Source organism: Temnothorax longispinosus, chromosome 2, assembly GCF_030848805.1.
Source record: "Temnothorax longispinosus isolate EJ_2023e chromosome 2, Tlon_JGU_v1, whole genome shotgun sequence".
NCBI classification, from domain to species: domain Eukaryota; kingdom Metazoa; phylum Arthropoda; class Insecta; order Hymenoptera; family Formicidae; genus Temnothorax; species Temnothorax longispinosus.
The window spans coordinates 7228238-7247074 of record NC_092359.1 but is presented as its reverse complement, the minus strand read 5'-3'; the positions used below and the strand labels follow the sequence as shown (position 1 = coordinate 7247074).

Here is an 18837-nt window from a genome sequence, read left to right as displayed (position 1 = left end):
GAGTTGCGTTTTTTCAGGAGTATATGAGTGGGATAAAACTATATTAACCATCATAATTGCGCTATAAAAGATAAGATTAAAAGTTATAACTTAAATGAAAAGTCGAATATAAATGATTTATTTGTTTTAATCAGGATTTAACCTTGCATTGCCGCACTCAACAATCGTCTATATATTTTATAGCGTGATTTTTTGTTTATATGACAGTATATACATTTGCAACTTGCAGACAAATGTACTTGTACTAAAAATCACTCTTACACTAAACATTTATTTACTCTTCATTTTATTAGATAGTTCCACAAATCACCTACAGATTGCTCAATATTTCTTGTTATTTCCATATTAAAATTGATTAAACTGATATGGTAGCAATTACTTGTCTTTCTTTCCTACATTACAAGTGATTACAAAGAGTAACTAGAATTATTGATGTATTTGATATCGTGGAAATTAACTAATTGTATAATTTTTAGATTTTAAGATTTATTATCTTAAAATTATTATATAATCTTCGACATTTCCATATATTGGAATTTTTATCTAAAACATTTGTCTATATAGAAACATTTATTGATTTTAGCATTCTGTATGTCTTATTTTATTTATAGAGTATAATTAAAAAAGATAAACATATTACGATCTGTATTCTATATTTAATATGTTGTATATTACACTATATATTCCACATTTCATTGCTAAATATGTAATTCCCAGTTTACCATGGGATATCGAATAAGATTTTCATATTAGACGAATCAACTAAAAATCGAGAATCCCTACGGATTGTAAATGCGAATCAATATTACCTTTGTCAGCCTATGCTGGATTTATTCAACAATGCTCGACTATGGTAATCAAGGATCTTCGAGGATTCCCAAATCTTCTGTCCCGTGAAGTACAGGACTGAAATTTAAGGATGTCTTGACCATTTCGTCAACGATATCGATTATGCAGCCTCCTGCCTCCGTCATCAAATGTCACAGCTGTCGTATCCTTGAAGCTTTCATTTATAAGAAATGAAAAAAAAAAACTGCTATCTCTGCGCTCTTTAAAGCAGTAATTAAAATAAAGCATATTTGAGCAGATATAGAAAGAAGGAAGTATGTGAGTATGAGAAAGCGTAGCTAATAAACGCTAATGTGCTTTCTCACGTTTGATGCGCTCTAAATAAAATGTATAAATACATTTAGGTATCGCAAAAGTAACGGTCTAATTTATTACACAAATATGAGCAAGCATTCTTTTTTTCTTTCTGTTGTGGATTCCGTTCCTAGAGCATTCTATTTTCTATATAGGGCCATGAGCTATATCTATCAAATATCTGCTCTATAATGCCCAACTAAACTGCTATTCACTTGATGTAACTGAATCTGATTGATTTTTGGTATATAGATATACACAGCAAGCAGACTCCGCTAAATGTCACCATTGAAATTCAGATTTTCTTTGAAAACTCCACGGGAGGATCGCTAATTTCTAAACTGCCCTATACCGAATAATTTCATCGAGAAAAAATACGATTTTGAAGTAAAGTATAAGGCTATAAAAGTATAAGCTATCTTTTTTGCTTTTTAACCGATCTTAATCATATGATAAATATGTAACAATAATGACATTTTTGTACATGCTCAAAATTAACAATTTTTATTAAAGAAAATGTTATATTGATTTGCTATGTGCAAATAAGCGGTGTGCAACTTTACACTGTGCAAATAAGCATTGATTGAATTGAATAACAGGAATATGAATAATACTGAATAAAAACTAATAAAAAATACTGAAAACTTTGCAATATTTTACAAATCCACATATATAAAGTTATGATAAATGATAAACGTAAGGTTTTAAAATTGCAGGTAGATTTAATGTTGCAACATGCAATTTCGACAATCAAAGGTATAAATCGGAATATACATACATATACATCTATATCTTGGTGTTATCGACTTTAATAAATGTATCTTACAATGTCTCAACTGTTTTTAATCTTAAAGCTTTGTACGGGCTCTTATCTCTGAACATTATCCTTTTTCTTTACGTTACACCGTTAAAGTAAGATAAGGCATATTCTCATTAATTTTTAAACAAGAACGATAGGTTGTCGATTAAAATTTATTTAAACATACACATACACTGGTCCCGATGTGTATGTATATATAATTTATATTAATATTTACGTTTCAGAGAGACAACCAAAAGTTCTTGTGTATCGTTATAAAATCTAAGATCGAAACGCAACTTTGACATTTCCGTCAATTGTGTCATACATATACGCATACATTTAGGAAGTCTTAACTTAAACGTATATTACATAAAAGGCCTGTTTAGTGGACACTCGAAAGTAAGCCTGCACATATCCAAATTAAAATTGCATCGCTTAATAAATACGTTGTGTGCCGTCAGTTTTGCAATAAAATTACTTCACTGTTCTGCATAAGTAATGATGTGTATTTGGGAAGAACGTTCGAAATAGTTAATTAACATCATTGACATGGTATAATTTCGTGCATTTCGGAGAATATTGGAAAGTAAGACGAACCCGTTGACAACAGAATCGAATGGCTTAAAGCCAAAATCTATTTTAAATATACAATGATTACATATACATTAATTATCTATACAAGGTACTCAAGTACTCAATATACATGCACTTCTGCATGCCATCCTGCAAATTGGATCCATACTGTATCACACGCATATTGTACTATTTATTTTTACAGATTCAAATTTTTGTAAGATCTTTTTTTTAAATCATATTGTACAATTTGTAACTTGTAACGAGCGCATACGTGTTTGAGATAACAAGTACATTTCCAAAATCTCTACCGTATAAATCTTCCACATATCTCGTGTTTCTGAAACAATTTGGAGGGGTTAGACTCGTTGCATAGTGGTCCTAATTAATATTGATTATGTGCAAGCAACGAATATTGGTAAAGCCTCCACGAAGCAGGCCGTAAAGTGCATTCTCGTGTATTATAACTGTGTAGATACATATATTTATCTCACTGTAGTATTAACTTTTTTTATAATAAATAGCACAATAACATTAATGTTTCTTATTACACGTTGGTTCTTTGCTAAAATATGTGCACACATTGGGACATATCATCGAATACAGCAAGCGTTATCGTTTGTTGAGAATGTTGACGAAAGTCCGAAATTTCGTTTGCACCTCCGGCATTTGCGCCAGTGTCTCCTCCATCATGTTCCTTAATTTCGCCAGATCTGGCATTTTCTCGCATGATTCGATATTTAACAGCTCCGTGAAAAATTGTTCCCAAGCAGCTTTCTTGGCGTACCTGCAACACAAAAACGATACGCAGCATTAAAGTTTCTTACGCGACAAATATGATTCTTCTGGATTAATCATATGCTTATTGGCCTTATTGTTACCTTGGTAATTTCGAGACGATAAACCAACGGCCGCCTATGTTAGATACTCTCATATAATTGCCAAACAGTAAACAATGACTGGTCGCCGCTAGACAATACAAATCAGTCTGATATGTCCATGGTCTTCCAGTTTGCATTTCAATGCAAGTGAAATCTTCCGTTTTTATAACTTGCGTAAACGTTGTATTTTCTGGTAACAGTTTCATGTCTATACTACATCCGAAATCTATCAACTGTATAGTTGGCCTAACATCTTGCGTAGGTCTGTTGAGGATTATAAAGCGATTATATAGAGATATTATAATAATTTAATATGTGACAGAGTTATCGATTATTTATAAATTTTCATTCAGCTAATCTCTCTGTTCTTATGATGCTTTATATTACTAAATAAAAATGACTTGTATAAAATTAACATTAAAAACATCACGTTACATATTAAATAATTAATGACTGTATTGTTTATCTAATAGAAAAAGTTATTAGAAAAAGAGGTAATACTAACGGTCGCATTAACAAAAAATTATCTGGTTTTATGTCCCCGTGTATTATTTGACATTTATGTAAGTACTCCACAATTTGAAGCATCTCGATTGTGAAGAAAATAGTTAAAGTTTCCACCAGAGGCTTCCCAGTGGCAATTTTTATCTGATTCGTCACTGATAATAATGTTCCAAACTTAGAAAATTCTGAAACTAGTACACTTCCATTGTTGGCCACATATGCCATTGTCACATCCATAAAGCCGCGTAACTGAAAAGAATATTATCACAATGTTATGGAAGAATTGATTTGCTGATAAGTAAAAAAAATCATAAATATGAATAATGAATCAAGGTAAGAGCTACTATATCTGTATTATACTGTACCATATGTGGATTTGTAAGACGCGTTTTTATTTCTCGTACGATATAATATTCCCAAACCCAAGCGGGTCTTTGCGTTTTAAGAGCAACAGTCTCGCGTGTTTGCAAATTGACTGCTTTAAAAACTGTTCCATACATTCCTTTACCAAGGCACTTTTCCAAATCATACGCCTCAGTATCTGCACAATCACAAGCATGAATATTACATTAATGCGTTAATGCAAAAAATAAAAGCTTGTAAATATATTTCAGTAACAATACGGTATGAATTGAATACTGACCGAGCGTAATCATGGTAGAAGGCACAAGCTTATTTAGATTGGTATCTATTCTTTTGTATCCATCTGCATGATGGGGTTGTGGAAACTTAATTTTTTTCAATAGGCCAGCTATTAAGTTCTTGTCGAATGGATTTATATCTCTCGATGGGAGCTCAAACATCTCTTCCTCCACTTGTTCCATTGGTTCGTGCTCCTCGCACTCCATGGTGTCAACTTTTTCTGAATTGTCCTCTTCATTGAGTTGTAAATTTATGGACTTTCTTAAATCGCAGTTATTCTGTATTTCAGATGTAATTTGATCAACATGTCGTTGTACTGTACGCGGACTTTGAGCGTGCACAGCTTGGATTTGTGCATATTGCTTCTGTTCGTAAGGTTGATTCACGGACAGCAGAGATTCATTGGATTCCTCTTCTACAACTTAAACAATTTTCATATTTTTCAATAAAATAAAAAGCTTGCATAAAATATTTAATCATTTACTTACTAATAACTAGTAAACAAGTGGGTTTCAGAAACTATATCTTAAATACACACAATGCAAGAAATAAAAGTATATCACACTTGTTACTAACAAAATTGTTATACATACTTGTATCCACAGGTTGTTCTTTAAAAGGATTCATATCTTCTCTCGTCAATGCAAAAGTCAATCCAGTCGATTTGGTGTAATTACTACTGTTCCCTGAACTGTTCGATACATATTCTCGTGTGGATTCCAATATTACGCTTAATTTATCATCGCCACCTTCGACGTTAGGTGCTTCTGCAACTCTGTTCAACATAAATAAAACTTAAATTAAATGTATCACCATGTACCCCAAAAAGTAAAAAACAGATTAATACATACGGTTGGGGCACAGTATTCTGACTTGAAAATTGTGAGTCATCTTTTATTCTGTATTCTGATGGCTTGAAATGATTAGTCATTGGCGTAGAGCTTGTTAATGGCGTGTTAAAGGCTTCTGTAAAACATGTCTCGTTAACGGTCGAGAGAGGAGTTATACCCAAGCTTTCGTCTATATAAAGATTATTCTCGTCTGATTTGGGCATCATATTTTCTTCTAGCGGGCCATTATAATCCACAACGATAGCGTTCTCTTTGTCTTCCGCGCTTTCAAGATATTTGATGTCTTTACGATTCATCCCAGGCGATTTAATATAGGGTAATTCGGGTGGCATTCTGTATGGTTTGTTCGTTTCAATGTCAGGATCGGTATAAGGAGGGAAATGTAACTGTTTCTGCGGTTCTATATTCTGCTGCAGCATCGGAGATTCTATTGATGGCGAATACTGTTGATAGCTGATATCATTGGGTAACATGTTACTGTAAACGGGATGCTGTATATGTTGCATATGTTGATGCACGTGTTGCGGTTGCTGAGAATGTAGAATATGTTGATTGTGCGGAGACTGATGATGATGATTGTGTGGCGACTGGTGATGATGATTGTGTGGCGTCTGGTGATGATTGTGTGGCGACGGATGATGATTGTGCGGCGATTGGTGATGATTGTGTGGAGACTGATGATGATTGTGCGGAGGCTGGTGATGATGATTGTGCGGAGATTGGTGATGATGAATGTGCGGTTGATGATGCGGCATTTGACCGTGAGGTGATTGTAAATGCTGCGGATGAGAAAGAGACTGATGATGCACAGGATGCATTTGCTGATGCGAGGGAATTAATTGCTGATGTTGCTGATGATGATGCTGATGTTGGGGATGGTGCTGCCGAGGATGCGGCTGCTGCACTTGATGATCATGATGTTGCTGTAATAAAAAAAATCGCATTACTTTCTTACTACTAGATCCTCTTCAAACAGAAACACACACATTTTACTTTTATTACTTTAAACTCTCGTTAAATCTAATACAAAACAAAAACTGTAGATGTATTTATATACATGTTTAATATGAAAACAAAGTATATAAATGTTTTAAATTCTTTACCTGCATCTGATAATGATAACTGTTTTGCAAACTGTGATTCCCATATCCAATATGTTGATCCTGACCAGAATAACTTTGATGCGGCGTATGATAACTTTGATGATTCTCTTGATCGTTATAAACCTGTACATTGTATCCTTGATGATGTTTGTTACTGACCATCGCATGTTGAGTCATAGAACTATCCATGTGTATGTCAAACGACAACTTATTTCTCGAATCTACCATTCTGGGTGCGACGGGAGGACTACGAAAGCGTGAAGCATTAACGGCCACATCTGGGGATTGCCACAGACCTTGCACAACCGAAATAGCTTCTTTCGTGTTTACAGTGAGACTCTGCCCGAGCAAATGTTCCTCAGTGTCAACGGGTAAAGATGAAGTGTGATGCTGGTGCATAAAGTTCGTCGACTGTAATTTCCGTTGTGTATTCAATTCTGCTTCCATTCGTTGCGCTTCGAGTCTTTCGGCTTCCATTCGTTGCGCTTCGAGTCTTTCGGCTTCCATTCTTTGCGCTTCGAGTCTTTCGGCTTCCATTCGTTGCGCTTCGAGTCTTTCGGCTTCAATTCTCTCGGTCTCTAATCTTTCCAGTTCTCTTTGCTCAGCTTCCTGTCGTTGAGTCTCTAAAACCTGATTCTCGACCTCAGCAGCATATTGCTGCCTTTGCAATTCTTGTTGCTCAGCCAGTCTTTGCCTACTGATCTCGACTTCTCTTCTTTGCTTCTGCTCTTCTATTTCTTGTAGATGATACATGTTTTCATAATTATTGAGCTGAGATTCTCCACCAGTTTCACGTAAACAAACCATCGGCATTTCATGTTGCTTTTCCAGAAATTGTGCTCTTCTGTGTAAAATTATCGTATTATATAATTATTATATGCAATAATTGATCGTATATCAAAGTAGTGATAATAATGTTTTTACAGGATATACAGAACATCAAATAATTTTCTCATTATGTCTTACAAAAAGCATAATACCTTTCCAAATAAAGCTGTGCTCTAATTTCTTCCATACTACGGTCGACATTATCGGCATAAACTAGTTCTTTGGGATAATGTGGTTTTTGTACAATATTTGGATCTATTGGGTCCGCTACATACACCGGCACTCTCAAACAGTCATGATATTTACTGCCGTCAAAAAAAGGTACGTGATTTGGGAATAATTTAATTTTCTCCATGTTACTGTCATCGTTCTGGTCTTCGTGAACTGCAATTAAATAATAAGAAAACCTCTTTATTGCTTTTCCGCAATAATTTGTCGATTTAAATTTAAAAAACGTATCTATTATCATCGTTCTTACTCTTAAAGCCCGCCTTTACGGTAGGAGCTATTAATGGACCTCTCTTGCTCCCACTGTTCCATGGTCCAGGCTTGATGGTATTCTCCTTATGTACCATGTCCTCTATAGGTACATGATCTAATATGCTCGAACCCTTTATCTCTCCAGGTATGTCATCCTAAATTATAAGTTAATATTTTATTACAATTTACTTTTTACTTGTAAAACACAATAAATTTATATTGCACTACAACTGTTAATTATACAGCTATCTTACCTGATATATTTGTATCTTAGAGTTGGGCTTTGTATTCTGCATAGAAGCTGAGATTTGGGGTATGGTCCCAGGATAATAATCGCGTACGCGATGACCCGTTCGTACGCTGCCGACTCTCTTACCAGATCTTATCGCTCTTAATGAACTGAAAGCCTGACGTTGTTCATATAAAGCAATTTCGTTTCTTTCGTCGATACGTCCGAGTGTTTTGCGCGCAACAGCAAATTGGAAATTTCTATTTAAAAAAATGACATTGTAAGTATTATCATATAGTATTTAACAAATTAATTGACTTATCGTATAAAAAATAGTAATTCATACTGGTGAGCGTGGCTCAATTCTTCAAATGGTTCTGCATGAACGGACAGTCCCATTAAGTAAACTTCATCCGCTCGTTTGTCATCCTCAATTTGCTCTAACTCGAAAGCCCAGGCCCTGTACATGTCTGCCACTCTGGTTCCGATACCACCGCTATGCAACAGCTGATACAGCTCCAAAGGATTCTTTTGCATGCTTATCTACAAACCAAGTCTTATTAGCATGTATAGATAATCATACACAATTGAGCTTGCGTAAGATATTACTCACATAATTAATCCACAAACGTATGTATCTGCGATCTTGATGATATTTTACATCCTTTTCAAATATCGCTAAACACTGCTGCAAGAGTCTTCCAATATGGGATTCATGCCCACTTTTTGGATAACTCTGTTCGACCCAGAGAATATACTCGTACCAGTTCTCTAAAGGATCATCTCCTTCGTAATTTTTAATCGCATCCTCATACATTCTAAATAAAAAAAAATATATATATAATAATTTTTAGCAATCCTATAAGATACATTTCTCATTTATGCGATATCATTTGTTAGTTTTTGTAGAATTATAGCTGCATGCAAACGTCGTTAAATCTGTTTCAGGACACTCACTGCTTTTCCTGCAGCAACAACTGCTGCGCATCCGTGTCCTCCTGCGCCCTCAATGCGGTTCCCAATTGAGTGGCATTCCGCCCGTATCTCAACGGCTGGATATTCTCCTTGCACAGTGCTATCACCGTCGCAGGATCCATCTCTGACTGTTGCCTTTATCGCTCAGAGACTTCCTTATACACTGACAAAACAACAAAAAGTTCCACAATTAACGCAAACAGTACCAGAGAATATTCGGCGGCATCCCAATTGATCATACGATTATACACGTATAAAAATGTAAACATCCTTTACTTTACGAATGTCAATGGAACACCGGGGATGCGCGCGATACGTGTGGGGGAGGGGAGGGGGGCGATTGTTATTCCCTCGCCGGGATTACCGTTTCCCCGAGAGTTTCGCGGAGTTCGACACTCGTCGACGTCGCGCGGAGAGGCATAACACGGATCGGCGGAGGAGCCGAGTAACGGGCGCGGGGAATTAGCCCGTGCTCGGGGAGCGCGGGGAAAGGTGGGGGGGGGAGGAGGAGGGAAGACGGCGCGCACACCCTCGCTTACCGCGGCTCTGGCATAACAGTCCCGCGATCCCGTGGCCGGACCTTTAAATTCGAACGAAACTCTGCCCCGAAAAACTCCAATAAGGACGCTATCGGGCCACGGATTAGGTTAGGTTCGGCGCTTTAACGGCTCGAGCGGTGCGGGTTGGGGGAGGAGGGGGGGAAGAACCGCCACCAACGGTTTTAACTGTCCTCGGTTACAATGGTGCACTCTCCGCCGCGGATATACTCTCGTCTCTCGTCTCGCTCGCCTCTCGCGTCCCGCCACGTCCCGCGCCGCGCCTCTCGCGTCAACCCGCGTCGTCGCGTCGCCTCTCGCGCCTCGCGCCGGCAAGTGGCGGTGGCGAAGAGTCTCGAGTCTCGATTCGCGAATCGAGCCACGATCGACGGACGACGTGTGCGCTCGCGGCTCGCGAAGTCAGCCGCGGTTTAGCCGTCGTGCCCGTGGCCCGCGCGAAATTTACCGATAGCCTCGGATGACGAACCTCGCATGACGATCCTCCTGGAGCCCCTGGAGGACGGCTCTCCTGCGCGCTACTGCTCCCTGCTCCTATAGTAACTCGGTTAGGGATCGTGCCGAAATTGGGTACGTCAGTGACTCTCAACCGGAGCGGAGCGCCGAGCGACGTACGCTTCGACGGTCGTTTCGCGGCGCGCGAAAACCGTTTTTCGCGATCGTTTATTCGCGGCGATGCGTAAAACGCATCGTTCCGTATATATAACGCTCCGACGAAAATACCAATTTTCTTTATACCATTTCGGTTAGGTTTAATCGGTTTCAATTTTCACTTTCGACTCGTGTCTATCTATCTCTCTCTCTCTCTCTCTCTCTCTCTTTCTCTGTTTCTCTTACCGCGAACTGATCGACGCGTTTAAACGTAACCTCCAATATCGCTCCGATCGTTACATGGCGGATTCGGTGGGCGGATGGGTTTTCGAAAGATCGCCATTTTGAATGATTTGTAAACGTGTCAATGGGAGGGAGGAGTCGAATAGGGAGAGAAAAAGAGGAATCTTTACAATGCCACGCGCTTGCGCGCGACGGAACTTTCTTGAAGAAAAATTATGCACTATTTGTAATTCTGCAATTGAAAAAAAAAATGATTACGCAGGATGACAATTCGTATCGCGCACCTTGTTTGCACAACTCTCGAAGTTGACGTCTTATATCGAATCGATATATCTCGCTTGCATTCGAAAGGTTTTAAAATTCAAATTGTTGCATTTGTTTCAGATTGTCGCAATCTGAAAATTGTCATTTCAGAGATGATATTATTGATAAATTTAAAAAAATAAATAAAAATAATAAATAAATTCAATAGCTGCACTTTTTACGGCAAAGACCGATCTATTTTTGTTCGATAAATCCAACGTGACTTTGATAGAAAACTAAGATAATAAAGAATTTTTTAGACTTTATGCGCACAATAAAAATAATACATGTGCACTTTTATTTATATCATTCAATTCTGACACATGACTATGATTGTATAAAGAAAACATATATATATAATTTTTTAATTATGTTTTTTTAATCTCAGGTTCGTTTATCGAAGGATTCACGAGGCGATGTTGTAAATCTAAATAGTTTAAACAAAAAAAATTCCTGTGTACAAATCATGTATAAGACGACACGTCAGAGGATGCTTTCTACGTTATTGTACCGTAAAGGAATTGTCAGGGGAATAACGAACACCTCGATGCGAAAAAATCCGCACTACGTGCTGAGCTACATTTTCCTGGAATATCTGCACCGTAGATTTCAAAGAATGTCCACGCAGGATCTCGAGTGGGCCACATTGCCGGACGCGGCTTTAAAACGTATACTGGACGATCCGGAAATTACGTGGAACGAATACGTCGATTGTGATTCCTGTGCGGTAGCAAACGTACAGCTTTCGAGGAAATCGCCAAATTCCGCCTGGTTCAACGTGTGCTCGATGGCGTCAATGACGAAATATAAATTAATGATTATATCCGTGCCGGATATTGGTGAAAACATTGTCCTAATCTCTGAAACGATGGAGCGCAATCTGCGAAAAGCTCTTCGCTGCGAACAACTGGACGGCTCGTGTTTCATGCGTAAGTACCTGCAGCTTACTAGATTTTCAATTTAAATTTTAAATTGTTAACTTAATTCTAATCGTCTAACACATCTTTGGCCGCCAAACTTAATTAAAATACGTAAAAAGATAACATTTATAATTCTGTGAATATAATTAATATTGAAGTAATACTTAATCTAAAATCTACAGCTTATCGGATTTCGAATTTAAATTTTAAATCGCTCACATCTTCTAACACATCTTGAACGTTATCAAACTTAATATAAAAATGCGTAAAAAGATAATTAGTTATTTATAATTCTGTGAATGTAATTAATGTTAAAGTAATAATCGAAAGTATAGAATAAACGTACTACGCATGATAATTTTGTGATTCAACCATATTATGTTAATATTTTGTCGAAACGTGAATTTAATAGTGAAAATTTCACTCCGGCATAAACGTGGAGACGTGCGAATTAAGTTTGGCATGTTTTTTCCGCGATTCTCAAACTCACCGTCGTGATCGATCAACGACGAGTCGGAATTTAAACCGATGATGCACAATTAATGCTTTGCGCGATCTGTTTTCAGTACCGTTGGAAGACGACGCGATCGAGTTTGCGACCGAGGCGAGAATATCCTTAATCGCCAATCCGTACGATTGCCCGACCGAAACGCTAGACGTCATGTTACAAAATTACTTCTTACATCCTCGATTTTTGCACGTGAACGATATGTTCAGGATCGACACGAAGGAACACGCTCAGGATCAATTTTACTCGTCTGGTTCCTTGAGAATCTCCGCGATGTATTTTATAGTTAGAGCTTTAAAAGTGAATCGTAACGGGCACAGCAGTAGCGTTAACAGTTGCTACGTCGTGCGCGGAGAGTCAACGCTCATTCAGGAAGCGCAAGTTCACGATTATATTCCTCGAGAACGCGTTTACTCGCTTCCCGATAGCGCACTTTTACGGCGAAACGGAGTGGCGCAAAAATCGCTGAATCGCAAATATCCGTCGGCTCTAATGGAACCCTTGGAACATTTAGAATCTTGCATTACGCCGTTTTTGAAAAAGGGTAAACAATAATCTTTACAGAGCTTAATAATGTTAGAGTACTATAATCGACACACTTATTTTTTTATCGTTGTATGGATCTTGCAGATGTCCGATTGAACGTGAGACCGGTATTTCTTGTGAAAGGACCGCGGGGTTGCGGTAAACACGAGTTAGTTCGAGCAGCATCCAAGAGATTGGGATTGAACTTCCTCGATGTTGACTTCGTGGAGGTGCAGACTTTAACGTCAGCGCAGACCGAAGCTAAGCTTCGCATAACGCTGCAAAATGCGCAACAATGCGTGCCATGTATACTATATTTAAATAATGTTCAAGTATGTTGAAGAGAGTAATATCGTATTTTGAATTTTGAATTATTTTGTGTTTTTGATCGTGAGTTAAACGGCGCTTTCGCAGGTATTCGGTAAGACTGCCGAAGGCCAGAAGGATGAAAGGGTCATATCTGCCTTCTCGGCAGAAATCACCGCGTTGTACAACAGACGCCGAAAATTTCCTCTGATTATCGTAGCCGCGTCGGACGAGACTGATATACCCGCGGAACTGCAACGGATATTTATCGAGACGATTCACGTGAAGCATTTAAATCAGAGCAAACGAGCGGAACTGATATCTTGGCTGCTGTCTAACAGGAATCTGACAACTACCGCGGATCTATCAAAAGTAGCTGGTCTTTGCTCGGATTTTAAATTTGCGGATCTACTAGCGTTGTCACTGCACGCAGCTAAATTTCGGTGCAAATTAACGTCGCACGGTCAAAAGTGCATATTTCCCCTGGAACAAGAAGATTTCGATCGGGCTTACGGTACATTACCTTACAATCGATTTTAACAAGATCAGAAACGTTCTTCTAAATTCTGAACTCTTAAATTATGTTTAATATATCTTTTCTTTATGTAGAAAAATCAGAATTTGATCTTGTTAAAATTGAAAGTACAACATTTTGTTTTTTGTGCGGACAGTATAATAGAAAATATATTTTCAGAATATATGCAGTCCGTATACTCCGATAGCAAAGGCGCTCCACGCGTGCCGGAAGTTCACTGGGAAGACATAGGCGGTTTGGCAGAATTAAAACACGAGATTATGCGCAGGATTCAGTTGCCTCTATTAAACGCTTTCGGTTTTGGACAATCCGGATTACTATTATATGGCCCGCCCGGTACCGGAAAGACTCTTCTCGCTAAAGCAGTAGCGACGGAGTATCAGATGCACTTTTTGTCGATTAAAGGTCCGGAAGTCCTAAATATGTACGTCGGTCAAAGCGAGAAGAACGTAAGACAAAGTACGTTTACTTAGAAAAAAAATATATGAAAAAGCTATGATAAAAACCTGTAACAAAGAATTATTCGCTTTAGTCAAGGAGCAAAGTAACAAGTAGCTACTTTCATTGTCCCACAGTTTTCGAGCGCGCGCGTTCCGCGGCCCCTTGCATCGTCTTTTTCGACGAGCTGGACTCGTTGGCGCCCAATCGAGGTAGAAGCGGGGACAGCGGCGGCGTGATGGACCGCGTGGTTTCCCAGTTACTCGCCGAGATGGATGGCCTCGAGGAGTCCGGCAGTATATTCATCATAGGTGCTACGAACAGGCCCGATCTCATAGATCCCGCGCTGCTCCGACCGGGAAGATTCGATAAGATGCTCTACGTTGGTATCCACTCTGATCGCGCGTCTAAACTCAGCGTCTTGGAGGCGCAGACACGTAAATTCGAGTTCCGAGAAAGCGGACGGGAATTGGAACGGGTCGTGGATCGATTGCCCGACAACGTCACCGGCGCGGATTTATACTCGGTCTCTTCCAACGCGTGGCTCAACGCCGTACGCGAGATGCTTGCAAAGCATCAGAAAATCGAGAAAACCAATAAGGATCACCCCGTCGAAGAGGAAGATGTAATTAAGGACAATGTTATCGTGGAATTGCGCCATTTTTCAGATGCTATTCGCGATTTAGTACCGTCAGTTACTGACGAAGAGATAAAAAGATATAACAGAATGCGGGTAGAATTATCATCGTCGTAATTCCGGAATCGTTTCCTAAGGAATAGTACAAAATATATTTCTAGTTCTTAGGGTTTCTCGATATTTTAAATAATAAATAACGAGACAAATTGTAGAATACATTGTATATAATGTAATAGAATGTAACGAGTGGTTCGTCTGTAAAAAGGTATATAATCTCGCAATGAAACAACGCGCGATGTTATAAACGACATGTTATTTTATTTCGAGAAGTATGTAAAACAATTTTTACAGCGAATAATTAAAACGAAGGAGTCAATCTACGTTCATTATGTATTATCTTCAATTGCGTGTCGTGTCGACTAACGTTACTCCATGTCAGATCTTCAGACGTTAACGCGCGATGAGAAGCGCAAAGGTGTCGGAACCCTCATCCCCGTTTTCGAGGTACGCACCGGCATACCTCGAGCGCTTTTCACGCGTGTGCTCGGTATATTATACAGTACACAACGACCAGAATATACAATGTAGAAAAATAGGACACCTAATTTTACCGTATGCACCCGTGCGAACGTCGAATCCGAAGATGAAGGCTGAAAATTCTTCTCAGGGGTGGAAGGCGATGCTGCGACTGATGCGATTAGGTGCACAATAAGAAGCGAATAAAATTATCGGGTGCATCGGTTCTCAATATCGACGGGATCGCGCGGTAAATTTCGACACTGGCGATTCTCCCGTAACGCTACGGTCGTCACTCAAGTTTGCAGGATGAACTATGCCCGCTTTTCGTAACAGCGCGCGACGCTCCGACAAGACGCGCCTCTCCGCGATAAGAAAGAAATTCAACAGTAGCATTGAATATCGTATCTAAATATATATTAATTATATTACTATACGATGGTTCGCCTTGTCTGTGTGTGTATGTGTGTGTGTGCGAAACGCGTTAGAATGATCGTTAAACACGTTTAACGAGCGACACACCTGATAACGTTGTTTGTATTATATCGGACGATCACATCGTATAATACCTTTGGTATAATCGCGAGGTAGTAATTATAACTTTCCGTCGTGCAACCGTCGCGCAGAACGGACATCGTCGTTCCAGAATTGATTCGCAAAGCGCCTCCTTGTCGTCACGACGAATGATTGCTTTTGCAAGCTGGCAAAACCGCGCAGGATTCCGCTGTCGTTCAGTATCTAATCTCGCTGTTCAGATCTGCCCTTTCGCACAGGACGAAACAATTATGCATTTGTATTTGAGCATCTACCGGAAGGCGTAAATTAATGTAAAGCGATACGCTTGGTGTATCTCGATACGGCATTATTCTCGACTTGGCACGACCGTGCAACGAACTTCCACTCGTCATCGCCGCAAAGTACGCCTTATTTATCGTCGCCTGATGAACACTTGTTCTCGTTTTCGAGTATTCTCCATTAAGATCCGTATGTACACGATCCTACAGTATATCCGTAACTTCCCCGATCGAGTCGCGCGCGGTCGAGGTGCGTTCTCATCTCGAGGTCGTCAGAGCTGCGAACTTTTGATATTCGGCACATCGCTCTTCCGCGTTCGGAATTCGGTTCGACTTTTGTCCTCCTCTCCTCCTACTCAGCGCGATCAGAAGCCGATAGATATCACATACGGTGGACACGCGTAATTTGTGTAAGCGCACGTTCGCCACGTGTGCGAAAAACGAAAAGCTTCGGCGTAGATTTCGGATCTAGGATGTGCCAATATATTGTGCGCGTTACTCTCTAAGGCTAAATCGTGCCTTGACGTAATTCTCTCAGCTAAGATCAGAAATCACGAATGTGGATTAACAATTTTATACACCTGAATCGTTATTTTGTCGCTTTTGTATTCTCCCCGAGGTATCTTGCGTGCGTGTAAATTTCGCAGCGCTAACGTGTATGGAGGACATTATACATATTTATTAAATAGCAATATATACACATATATATATTGCTACTACGCTTTAATTTGATGAGGGAACGGTATAGATTAGGGATTACAAAATTAGATTTCAGGCATTTTTCGTCTAACGTACTTTCGGTCAGTACTATCGTTACACATTTATATAGCGAAGTGTCTAGCGAACCGATGCTCTATATAGAATATACGGGTAGAACATTGTATTGCCTTCGATTGAATGTGTAATTTCTAAACGTGTTTTCGATCCCGGAACAACGCGACATCGGGCCGACATCGTTGTGTGTCGTGAGATTACGCTATATAATACAAAATGTGGAAAACGAGCGACCGAAGACTTTCGAGGAGCGCTTTCCGACGTACGTGCAAGCGAAATCTCTTTGCGCAAAATGTACAATTAATCTTTATCTTAAGTATATCGAGGAACGAAATAGTAACTACGCCTAGTAGAGAGATTACTATAAATAAGGAAAGTACGGGACACGCTATTCTGCTCGTGCTACATGTGTGGTTCGTGAAGACTTCGGCAGCCGCAAGCTGTCTTTGGTCGGTCGTCGCCTTTATTTACATCTGCCGCTGCGCGCCGCGTGCGCGCAAAATCATTCGCGATGCGAACAATCTTCCCTGTGTTTGGAGCCTCGTTAAAGGCTGCCCGAAAGTCGATATGCGACGAGGAAAGATCCATGAAACGTGCACGATGCTCGACGTTCTTGAGAATGCTTCAAGGATCTTCCGTCGGAATTTCTCCACGGTTACCCCGATGACTCTTTCAACGCTCACTGTCCGCTCGCAAGCGTGTCTTTTCCACTCGTTTTAAGACGTAAAACGGAACGCCGCCGATACCGTATACGTGATGAGACGCTCGGCGAAAACGCGCGACGTATCCGCGAACGCATCAGAGGTGGGATTTGCAGGAGTTCGCGCGTGTTTCCTGTCAAAAGTACCGTCTGGCAGGTAAGGCCGGTCACGAGACCTCAGTGTTCGGCCCTGCGATTAGATCAATCATATGTATCCTTAACATTACAATCATTTTCGTGTGGTAATATCTCAATCTGATATTTTAGATGCGTGATACACGAAGCGCGAGGGACGACACCGATATAAATTAATTATATTCGGGCTATACTCGTCACATCCAAGTGAAATGGTCGCTACTCAGCACAAACCGAGTTGAAGTATTCGCGAACCCGGAAAGGAAAATACTTCTCTCTGAGATTCACTCTGCACGGCTTGAACGTATGCCGTTCATAGCGCTTCGTATTCGCCAACACATTCGTTGCGATTGATGTCGTTTGTTTGTACCTGGTCAGGAGGATTTCGTGGCGAACTCGTGCAATATGTCACACGCCATCTCGAGATCGTTCCTGGTGATGCCGAGCGCCCTGATCACGGCGTCCGGCGCGAAACCGAGCGCCGTCAGCCTTGTGATATGCTCGACGTTGACGTTCTCGTACGCCGCCGACTCCGACTTGGTCACCGGTCCACCACCACCACCACCACCGCCGCCGCCGCCGCCGCCACCCGGATCATCCCTCGCCCTCATCAGTGCCGTGAGACGTGCCCTGTTCGCCTCCAAGTTGATGTTCTTCACGACGTGCTGACTCGTGCCGGAGATCACGATCGTGTTTTCGTAATGGTGATCCTGACGGGTGCCACCCTCCTTGCTAGCCTTCGGCGGTCGTGGCGCCGACAAGGGTGGCGGTACGGGAGGCACGTTGTTACTCGGACCCCCCGTTTGACTCGTCGTCGAGCTGGTCGCGGTGGCACGACACGTCTTCTCCGGCAACGTCGGCGGTGGCTGCGGTTGTCGCTGCGGCGTGCCCCCCGCGTGATTCCCGTGAGACCGGCGTGGATGAACCCTCACCACCGCCGTCGGTGGCACGGGCGGTATCGGTGGCACCGATGATGGCGAGGACGCGCGGTGCAGCATGTCGTATCTCGCCTCTGTGTTAACTGCAAGCATTGAACATTTTTACCTTGCCTTCCAAACATTAGGCATTCATCGCGCGATTTGTACGTAATCTCTATTCCCAGAAACCGCATTTATTGCCACATAAAAAAGGCAGCTTACATTATTACTTTCTAAAAAACCAGGGCGTAATATTAGTCTTGAATTATTATAAATTGAAGCAATTACTTAGCAAGGGCTTGCGTTTGTTAAGAAGAGTACTTTGCTTTATCAAAAAGATGAAATTATATTACAACAATCATACTTCAGATGAATACGTCGCTTATCCGCTTATGTATTTTCATCACGATCCATTGCTTTTACGCGATAT

General features: G+C 40.4%; 3 protein-coding genes across 14 annotated transcripts in view; 1 reads left to right on the top strand and 2 right to left on the bottom strand.

Moving 5' to 3' along the window:
* Positions 1–1934: 1934 nt before the first annotated feature.
* Positions 1935–10518, bottom strand: LOC139808200 (uncharacterized). Of its 7 annotated transcripts, XR_011730809.1 has the most exons (16): positions 9288–9752; positions 8994–9174; positions 8650–8854; positions 8383–8579; positions 8062–8296; positions 7806–7962; positions 7480–7711; positions 6500–7343; positions 5397–6319; positions 5139–5320; positions 4547–4966; positions 4269–4444; positions 3905–4152; positions 3400–3663; positions 3070–3305; positions 1935–2858 (listed from the first exon to the last, which is right to left on the bottom strand). XR_011730809.1 is itself a non-coding variant. In XM_071769916.1 (15 exons), the coding sequence occupies exons 2-15, from the start codon at positions 9131–9133 to the stop codon at positions 3131–3133; spliced, it is 4398 nt and encodes a 1465-aa protein (XP_071626017.1). In that variant the 5' UTR covers positions 9134–9174; positions 10403–10518; the 3' UTR covers positions 1935–3130. The 7 variants fall into 7 exon arrangements, 6 of the variants coding, with proteins under 6 accessions (XP_071626017.1, XP_071626014.1, XP_071626016.1 ...); XM_071769916.1 differs by lacking the exon at positions 9288–9752 and adding an exon at positions 10403–10518 and having other exon boundaries at positions 1935–3305; XM_071769913.1 differs by lacking the exon at positions 9288–9752 and adding an exon at positions 10035–10172 and having other exon boundaries at positions 1935–3305.
* Pex6 (peroxin 6) lies at positions 10002–14951 on the top strand. Of its 2 annotated transcripts, none has more exons than XM_071769917.1 (7): positions 10002–10135; positions 11091–11631; positions 12189–12674; positions 12761–12987; positions 13070–13475; positions 13656–13955; positions 14072–14951. In XM_071769917.1, exons 2-7 carry the CDS (start codon positions 11169–11171, stop codon positions 14686–14688), a joined length of 2499 nt encoding a protein of 832 aa, XP_071626018.1. In that variant the 5' UTR covers positions 10002–10135; positions 11091–11168; the 3' UTR covers positions 14689–14951. The 2 variants fall into 2 exon arrangements, with proteins under 2 accessions (XP_071626018.1, XP_071626019.1); XM_071769918.1 differs by lacking the exon at positions 10002–10135 and adding an exon at positions 10181–10310.
* Positions 14870–18837, bottom strand: part of Cbl (E3 ubiquitin-protein ligase CBL-B) — a 28536-nt gene continuing 24568 nt past the window's right edge. For 4 of the 5 annotated variants that reach the window (XM_071769919.1, XM_071769921.1, XM_071769922.1 and 1 more), the window contains exon 7: positions 14870–18511. In XM_071769919.1, the coding sequence (XP_071626020.1) occupies positions 17865–18511 (647 nt within the window). In that variant the 3' untranslated portion in view covers positions 14870–17864. The remainder of the gene's footprint in view (positions 18512–18837) is intronic. The other variant, XM_071769920.1, reaches the window with a different exon arrangement.

What these genes read in the sequence shown, in the direction of transcription:
- Pex6 (XM_071769917.1), top strand. Translation starts at nt 11,169, where the DNA reads ATGTATAAGACGACACGTCAGAGGATGCTTTCTACGTTATTGTACCGT. An exon ending in GGACGGCTCGTGTTTCATGC is followed by an intron (nt 11,632 to 12,188) that starts GTAAGTACCTGC and finishes ATCTGTTTTCAG; the next exon opens with TACCGTTGGAAGACGACGCG. An exon ending in CGAGAAGAACGTAAGACAAA is followed by an intron (nt 13,956 to 14,071) that starts GTACGTTTACTT and finishes ATTGTCCCACAG; the next exon opens with TTTTCGAGCGCGCGCGTTCC.
- LOC139808200 (XM_071769916.1), bottom strand. Translation starts at nt 9,133, where the DNA reads ATGGATCCTGCGACGGTGATAGCACTGTGCAAGGAGAATATCCAGCCG. An exon ending in GTCTTACAAATCCACATATG is followed by an intron (nt 4,153 to 4,268) that starts GTACAGTATAAT and finishes TATTCTTTTCAG; the next exon opens with TTACGCGGCTTTATGGATGT. An exon ending in AATTTTTTGTTAATGCGACC is followed by an intron (nt 3,664 to 3,904) that starts GTTAGTATTACC and finishes AATCCTCAACAG; the next exon opens with ACCTACGCAAGATGTTAGGC.